General features: G+C 41.4%; 1 protein-coding gene across 1 annotated transcript; it reads left to right on the forward strand.

Annotated features, from left to right (window-relative positions):
- The first annotated feature begins 384 nt into the window (after positions 1 to 384).
- LOC138212901 (retinol dehydrogenase 13) lies at positions 385 to 4,806 on the forward strand. The gene is made up of 7 exons (XM_069173569.1): positions 385 to 628; positions 1,778 to 1,918; positions 2,133 to 2,324; positions 2,483 to 2,644; positions 2,859 to 2,975; positions 3,073 to 3,277; positions 3,603 to 4,806. Exons 1-7 carry the CDS (start codon positions 553 to 555, stop codon positions 3,697 to 3,699), a joined length of 990 nt encoding a protein of 329 aa, XP_069029670.1. The 5' UTR covers positions 385 to 552; the 3' UTR covers positions 3,700 to 4,806.
- The last annotated feature ends 3,908 nt before the right edge of the window (positions 4,807 to 8,714 follow it).

Genomic DNA, 8,714 nt, shown 5'->3' on the forward strand with positions numbered 1-8,714 from the left:
TCAGCAGCCAGGTATACACAAGTGTACAGTGCCTTAACTTTTTTATTTTTCAATACGCACAAGTGCATAACATTAATTAAGACTTTTAATCTGCTTAAATCTTTTAGACCTTAAAGGTTTGCAGTCCAAAATTCACTGTATATGAGCAAAATTATCCATAACATTTGAAGGTTTCAAAATCCAGGTTTTGTGGCCAGTCTATCAGCACGTTTTAAGATGAAGAGTTGAAAATGACGAATGTTTAACGAATTAAAAAAAAAAAAAAAAAAGTCATTCGAAATTTGCACATATCCGGATTTTGATATCACTTTCCATGTATTTGCACATTTCAGGTTTCTTATTCTGAAAAGTCACGACAGACCACGCCTTCACTTGCGCCCAGGCAGTCATCGTTACAAAAATACAGACGGGAAAACGCCTCCGTTTGGACAGTATTTGTTCAATTGTATCAAATGACCGAACGATTGTCCGTGTAAACGGACTTATTTTGTAACTGAAACGTTGCAATAGTAAACAATTACGCTTCTTTAATTTTGGCGAATAAACTCAAATATGCAAAACTACGCAGAGGCTGTCAAGGACTTTGTCGAGAAACATGCCACCGGTTTCACGGTTGCCTTTGTTGCAGGTAAATCGATTTCTTTATTTTATGCAAGCAATGTAATCTGTGTATTGCACTCTGTCACATTTTTTCAAATGTCAAAGCAAAGAAACGTCTCCCTCGCTACGGAGAAAGTACAGTAAATAACAGTTTATACGGTGTCATTCAGGAAGAAACCTGTATTTCAGGTTTAAAAAAAAAAAAAAAAAAAAATCCAGCACGATTGAGGCATTCTTTGTTACTGCTGCTGGTTGTGAATATCTAGATATCTCAGTGGAGTAAAGCTATTTGAATCAGCACAGGTAAATACATAGTTATAGTTCACAGAGAGTACTTCATCATAAACACACCTCATCTTTTTGGAGAAATCTTTTTAGCACGGCCCCATTCAATATCTTATTCTCCTGTCAGGGCAATTTGTTTTGCTGACAGCTTTTCATGAGTACACAGACCAGTATGAAGAAAATAATAGAATAAAAAGACAACAACAACAACTTTGGGTAACTGAGGTGTATGAGTATGTGTGCAGCCGCCTCATGGGCTCTGCTTTTGGGTCCCTTACGTCTCAGTTTTGATACCCCGATCCTCATAACTCACGCAGATTGCATAGAAAATCTATTAAACAATCCACTAAGCTAACACAGCTGAACCTGCATGCTATAGCTAACAAACAGTATTGACCTCCTCAGGCCCGCTGTGCAGTCCACACAGCAGCCAAATACTTGGGGTCGCCTGTCACCTGCTGCTCTCAGTAAAACCACCCTCGACTTAAAAGAGGAAAGGATGACCTTTGACTGAAAAGATGGGTTCGGTTGCAGTTACATGGTGTCTGGTGGCGAGGAGCAGATTGGAACACGGCTTGATAGTTAGGTGTACCATAAGATGGTGGCAAATACTCTTAGGTTGTTGATTCACTTCCCAGGGTGGCAGAGTGAATAAGGGAGAGGCAGCAAGGGGGATGCTGGGGTTGTATAGTGGGTGCTGCAGTATGGAGGTGCTATCTCCTGAATGGGCGGTGGGTGCAAGGATCTGCCTCAGGGTGCTGAGGAGGAACCTCGGGACCATTCACTAAAAGTGAAGTCTGTTAGAAGATGAAGCACGTATGAAATAAAAGCCTATTTGTTATTATTGTCATCATGTCTTTTTAAACTGTGTTAATGTTATCTTTCCTGTCAGGGGCAAGTGTGCTGGCCCTGCGGAGGTGGATGGCAGGGCCAGCGTGTCGGAGCAAGGTCAGACTCGATGGTAAAACAGTCCTAATCACAGGAGCCAACACCGGCATTGGGAAGGAGACGGCCCTGGACATGGCCCGGAGAGGTGAGACCCTCCATGTGAGGAGAGGAGGACAGGTTCTGCTGCTTCTGTGAAACACGCACATGATCATGCACCTCATGACTGTTTATTTGTTTTCTAGTGGGCATAAACAAGCCTTTAAACTAACTGCTATCCTGACTACTACTTTAGTCGCACTTCCTCCAGTGTAAACATGTAAACATAAATTATATTTACAATGTTTCTTATTTTTGTCTAGGGGCCAGAGTGATCCTAGCCTGCAGGGACATGACCAGAGCTCGCATTGCAGCAGATGACATCCGGCAGCAGAGCGGGAACGGCAACGTGGTGGTGAAGAAGTTGGACCTGGCCTCGCTGCAGTCTGTAAGAGACCTGGCCAAAGATGTCCAAGAGAATGAGCAGCGCTTGGATATCCTCATTAACAATGCAGGTATTCTGCAGCGTGTTTTCCTCACTCAGTCAGTAGCAGTGGCACGTAACCACCGTGCACAATGTATGCATTCATTTTGGGTTCAGCTGATGGTGAACCAACAGGTTATATTTGTAGTTAAGTTTGACTCTATTTAAGTTTTTTTTTTATTTTTTTAGGTATTATGATGTGTCCGAAGTGGAAGACCGATGATGGCTTTGAAATGCAGTTTGGTGTGAACCACCTGGGACATTTTCTCCTCACCAACTGTCTCCTTGACCTGCTGAAGAAGTCAACTCCAAGTCGCATTGTCATAGTCTCAAGCCTGGCACACGAGCGAGGTAAAATCTTTTGTTTACCAAATTGGTGATTCTTAAGTCAAACAGCGGTTTGTCAGTGTCCTGTTCAGTCTCAGATGTCATCGTAATTAAAAAGGTATCTTTGATCTTTACTCTCCACTTTCACTTTAGTTGAATTTTATGGCAAATAAAACATAGGAAGTTGAAAAAAAGAAGTAATTTCTAGCTAAAGACGACACTAAATTGTTTCCTGCAGGTCGTATACACTTCGATGACATAAACCTTGATAAAGACTACAAACCTGAAAAGAGCTACCGCCAAAGCAAGCTGGCCAATGTTCTCTTCTGCAGGGAACTGGCAGCAAGACTGGAAGGTAGTGTCCAATTAATAAAGCATTGCTAAAACACATGCAACGCGAGTTATTGTACTGTACTATAGTAGCGCCTGTGCTGATGGATTCCTCTCATTAGGCACTGGTGTGACAGTGTACAGTCTTCACCCTGGGGTCATCCGCACAGAGCTGGGCCGCCATTTGTTCCCCACCTTGGCTCTGTGGAAGAGGATCATAGCCATGCCCTTCATGATGCTGATCAAAAGTCCCTGGGAAGGAGCCCAGACCACCATCCACTGCGCTGTGAACGAGAGCCTGGCAGACGTCAGCGGCCTCTACTACAGGCAAGTACATCTGAGTGTGAAAATAATGCAGCCAGTCACACAAATCTATCCACTTTTTAATGGCATATACAGTAAGTCCCTTCCTTTGACTCTCTAGGGTGGAAAAATAAAACTATCTGAACTCTCTAAATATGGATGCGAACTGTTCTTCTTCTTTCCCCATACCCATTTAATATCCATCTAAGATCTAATATGAACTACATTTATCAAATGTTGCAATAACCATGCTGTTGTCTCTATTTTACAGAAATAATAATAATAATAATAATAATAACAAGGACCCTTTGTGATTCTGTTTTTCTCTTTTCTTTATTCCACCGTACAGTGACTGTGCCCCTAAAACGGCGGCACCACAGGCCCTGGATGACGCCGCGGCCAAGAAGCTCTGGAACCTCAGTGCCTCCATGGTCGGTCTGGCTTAAACACTGCAGCCTGCCATGCTTTTAGAGGAGTCAGTAGAGGAGGAGGAGTCAGCAGCCGTGTTTACACTGGTGAATAAAGCACTTGAAATCATTTCTAATATACTCTAATATGCATAATGGCATTACACTTTTCACCTGCTCAAATCTTCGAGACCTGAAAAGTTTGCATTACAAAGTTTTGCACTATTTACTCAGACTCTACTCAGATGGCACCTAAAATGAGGTGTGTTGCCTTGTCTTTATAAAATGTATATTCTGCACACTTTATCATTTATGCTTTATTGTGTACCTATACCATGCTGCTATATCCTTATCAAAACAAGGTCATGTTTGCCTATTACGTTACCATGTGTGCTGATTGTTTGCAGTTTAATGAGAAATGTCCTTCATATTGTTTCTTAATTTGGAGTACTTAAATGCTAATAGTCCAAACAGACTCATTTTGTCATCAAATTCAAAGAGACATTTCAGGCTTCAAATTACTGCTTTTATTTATGGCATCTAACAATTGCAAACATACAGTAAAACCATTGTATTTTCTTTGTATAATCAATTCTGTATCAACCCAATTGGGTTCACCACAGTCATGAAAACATGTAAAGCAATACAAGTTGAGGGATATGAGCACTTGTAGTTTGAATGTTTTAAGTAGGGTCGAAGTGTTGCATAAAGAAAATGACCGTAAGGGCTGGCAGTGGTTAAAAAGGTTGTTGCGCTTCCTGGTGATCCTCCACCAGGTGTAGAGAGGGAGTGGACGCCTCAGGGGCAGAGAGCAGTTAGGATACACCCAGAAGATCCAGAAGACTCCACAGCTCACTAAATGTCCTCCTGTGTGTGTGTGTGTGTGTGTGTGTGTGTGTGTGTGTGTGTGTGTGTGTGTGTGTGTGTGTGTGTGTGTGTGTGTGTATTTTCAATGTGGCAGATCCTCTTTGTTGTAGCATTACAAGGTAAATCTAATATTTTGATGCTGTCATTCTACAAGATGAAAATTAAACTGTGTGAATTTTGTGCACTGAACATACTCAAAATGAACAAACAAGAAACCACTAGCTGTGTCATATTTTTGGCAATAAAAGTCTCATGAAAAGTGACATTTCTTCTGGCAGTTATTAAACAACATGTGACTAAAACACTTAGATACATACATATGTATTTATGGAAGCTTTATGACTAAATAAGTAAAAATATCCAGAACATTTGAATCTTCTTGAGACACAAATCCAAGATTTAATAGCCAGACTATCACCACATTTTATGATGATGAACTGAAAGTGTCAAATGAGGCCTTGGCCTGTGTTTGAGAGGAGTTTACGCATCTTAAAGTACAGAATGAATAACAGAGCTGCTTATGGGAAGCTCAGTTAGTTGAAAGACCTTTCACAAAACTCCTTTAAATATAACAGTTGGAACACAAAGGAAAGTAGCTGAAATTGCTCTGATGTTTGGAAGAATCTTTCATCTTATTGTAATTACACATTCTGCATTTCAAAAGTAAAGTCATGAGATTTTTGGGTTACATCCGGATTTTCATGTGACTTCCCGCACACTTGCACATTTCATTTTTCCAGCTCTGAGTCGTCATCCATCTTTTTGTGCCACCGCACTTGTACAGCATGTTAAGTATGAGATCCATATTCTTCAGTTTGATGTGATTCACTCACCAAGCTGTAATTAAAGTGCAGAAGCCTGCATGTTTGTGGGTGTAAAAATTGTATTGGCATGCACCACATCAAAATTACTCACCTAATCTTGCATTCCCATTCACTAGTTGTGTCATCCTCCTGTACACTCAATGGATTTGGTTAATTGTGCTTTATCCTGTCAGGCTGTGACCCTGCTGCTTCCCAAACTTTATGTCGGGGAAATTAATGTTTTACTACATTTATATGACCCATTTTTTGTCTTATGTTCTGCAGTGAAGGCCCAAATTAGCATTAAATCATTTCAAAACAGGTCACTACAGACAAATTATGATATGGATTACAATGCTACCAAAGTGTTAGTGTGGGTAGTTATACTTTTGCATGAACCCCTTACTTTAGATCTTATTAGTACACATTTTAAAAGGTGAAAATCTGTTACTTTTCATCAGCTCTTAACATCTTTAAAAAGAAACACCAAACAGTTCTACTCATCCTTGTAAAAACAAGTGTAGCTTCAAAGCACAGAAACTAATAACAGCCTTCAACATGATCACCAGTAATAAAACTGAATGGCTTAAACACCCCACAGGCTCTCACAGGCTCAGATGTTGCCTCAGTAGTATCTGTAGGTTATGTCATGCACATGCCCTTATCAGTTCTCCGTCCAACGGATACAGAATCTATAGCTGGGCTGGAAAAGTGATAAGGAGATGTGAGCGACCACAGTACCACAACAGCATCTGATTAATCTCTGTCACACTAAGATGACGGACCTACTGTTTAGGGACAAAAATTACTCCTGTGAGTGTTAAAAGTCTGTGCAGAAGTTTACAAGCCTCCAAACAAGGATTGCATCAGTCTGCCATCCTTTTCCTCAAAGTCCGACCGTGACAGAGAAGATCCCGAGGTGTGGAGCAGATCTGCTGTTTCACTTCCATCATTCAGACACCGATGAAGTAAACCTGTCAGGGGGGAAAAAGTCCTTCTCTATCTTTACCATCTCTGCCAGCTTCTCAGATCCTCACCCAGTTGAGCTTTAACCAGTCACAGTGGGTTCTTGCAGCGGTGGCCCTTCACTGTTTGACTGCTGACAAACTTTTGAGACACACCCCATTGATGAGTTTTATTTCACTGCAGCCCCGCCTGGCTCCGAGGGATTTCTCCACTGCCATTGGTTCATGCTCAGAACTCACCATACCTGCCCCCTAGCTCCTGAGGACTGGAGCCAAATAGTTCTTCTGGTTGTCAATCACAGGGGAGATCAGCCAGTGGGATGAGAGAGACCAGGCTTGGTAGGTGTGTTTGCCACAGGTGTGGCTGAGAAGCACATTCCAATATGTACATACCTGTCAGCTCCTCTGGTATTCAGCTGCTCCTAGAAAGTGAGACCTCTGTTGACCACTGGCTCTCCCCTTTCCTCTTCCTGGGGCCCTTGCAGAGGGAGAAGGAAATAGCTCCTGTTTCAGTCGCACAAATAAGCAATTTTCTGCCCATACAGCTTGTCTCTTCAATTCTTCATTTAAGCACCTTGCTTCCTTTAATATCGTGGAACCCCATTCAATAACAGTGTCATTATGGTGAACCAGACAAAGAAAACATGTATGAAACCAATTATACAGTTGCTCTATGGGGAAGAAAATGCTCACTTTGTGCCTTGAAGGCTGTTTTGAGTGTAAACACATTGGAGTCACTAAGAGCACAAACAAGGAAACAGTTTGTGAGCACAATATGGTGAATAAGGCAGCAATAAAACATTTTTTTTTTTTTTTTTTTTTACAAATTACTTTTAGTCTTTTAGGAACTTCAGTTGAGTGTCAGTATGCAGCCTGATATGGTGTCAGTTAGCGTACAGGTGCAAGCAGTGGCATGCACTATCCCCCCCCAGCAAATAACATCAGATCATCTGCGCCTGTTTGCTCCCTCCGGAGATCATAAAGCCTCAACGAGAATGTGTATAAAGTGGAGATTTGTGTTGTCTGCCCCTCTGGTATGCAGGCTTTTCTATCTCCTTCTCTATGTTAACTATTTTCCTTACGTCTCTCTCCATCTCTCTCTATTTCTTTCCCACCCCCTCTGTGTCCCTTCATCTCGCTGTGGATCCTTCTATCACTGTCTCTCACTTTCCTCTCTCTCCGCCACAGCACAGAAGCGAACAGTGTGTGCCTCAGGCAGGTGCGGGAATGCAGGTTTGCAGCATTTGTGGGCCTAACGCAGAGCAGAGCAGATCAGAGCAGAGCAGAGCAGAGCAGAGCAGCCCATGCCGTGACTACCTGTAGACAAGTCTGTGCATGCGTTGAGCTAAATCAGAGCAGCCACAGTGACTAAGGTTTTCTGTGTCGCCAGTCACTAACACACAGTACAGCTGCAGATTTCACCATCTGTACGTATTGACGGATTGTTCAGCTGGCGGTAAGTCCTAAAATCCTTCAACTCAGAAACAAACCTGTGACTTGTTCCCCGACAGGAGTCAGTATTAAAACGTATTGAAGCGCAACGATTAAATAAGCACAAAAAGCACACAGACTTAAACAAGTGTCACTGTTGTCATTGTCACCAAAATCATCCTGAGTGAGTAGCAAGGAGAGGAAAACGCCAGAAACCGCCCACAATTCACGAGAGGCTTTATCTCAACATAATGACAGGTAACTTCTTTTTCTGTGTTGTTCTCCTGAACATGTTTTCCTTGTAGGGTAAGGCCAAAGTTGACTTATGATGAGACAATAAGCAGCCATTTGGTGCGCTACAAAGCAGCTTTTGATACCGGGACAATGTGCAGCTAACACAATGACAAAATTGCTTTAATTCAAAATTTCCTGAATATTTTCAAGGACTATCAAACTCTAAGTAGGTAGAGAAAGGTTGAGAAGGTCGGTGGCATGAAAACGCAACAGACTGCAGTTCATTAGTTTGTCTCAGATATTTGTTTATTCAACTCTGCTGTATTGTTTTAGGTCAAAGTTCATGGTGATGTTGTGTTGGACTGCAATGTACTGTGATGTGTTTATTTATTGTGGACACCCATATGCATTTCTTTTGCCCTCATTTTCTTTTTGCAGTCCTGGAGACCTAAAATCCTCATTAACAACTCACATATTCTATTGTCAACATAACACGTCGTGTCTTTTTCTATCATTTTTGCTAGATTTGCAAACAAACGTGATTTTAAAATGCTAAAATGTTTTTGATGGTTAAATACAGTGAATTATGGGTAATAGATGTTAAAAAAAAATGAAATAAACTTGTTCACACACGACCCATATAACTTGAAGAGTTCAAGTTGTGTCATAAAAATCAATTCTTTAAGGTCTTTTTGGTACATTGTCAACTTTGTCACATTAAATCATTATCCTTTTATCTGTCAAAAGTCAACAG

The sequence above is a fragment of the Embiotoca jacksoni genome, unplaced genomic scaffold (genome assembly GCF_022577435.1).
Source record: "Embiotoca jacksoni isolate LCO1_2020_lvr unplaced genomic scaffold, fEmbJac1.0.p SCAF_6, whole genome shotgun sequence".
NCBI classification, from domain to species: domain Eukaryota; kingdom Metazoa; phylum Chordata; class Actinopteri; family Embiotocidae; genus Embiotoca; species Embiotoca jacksoni.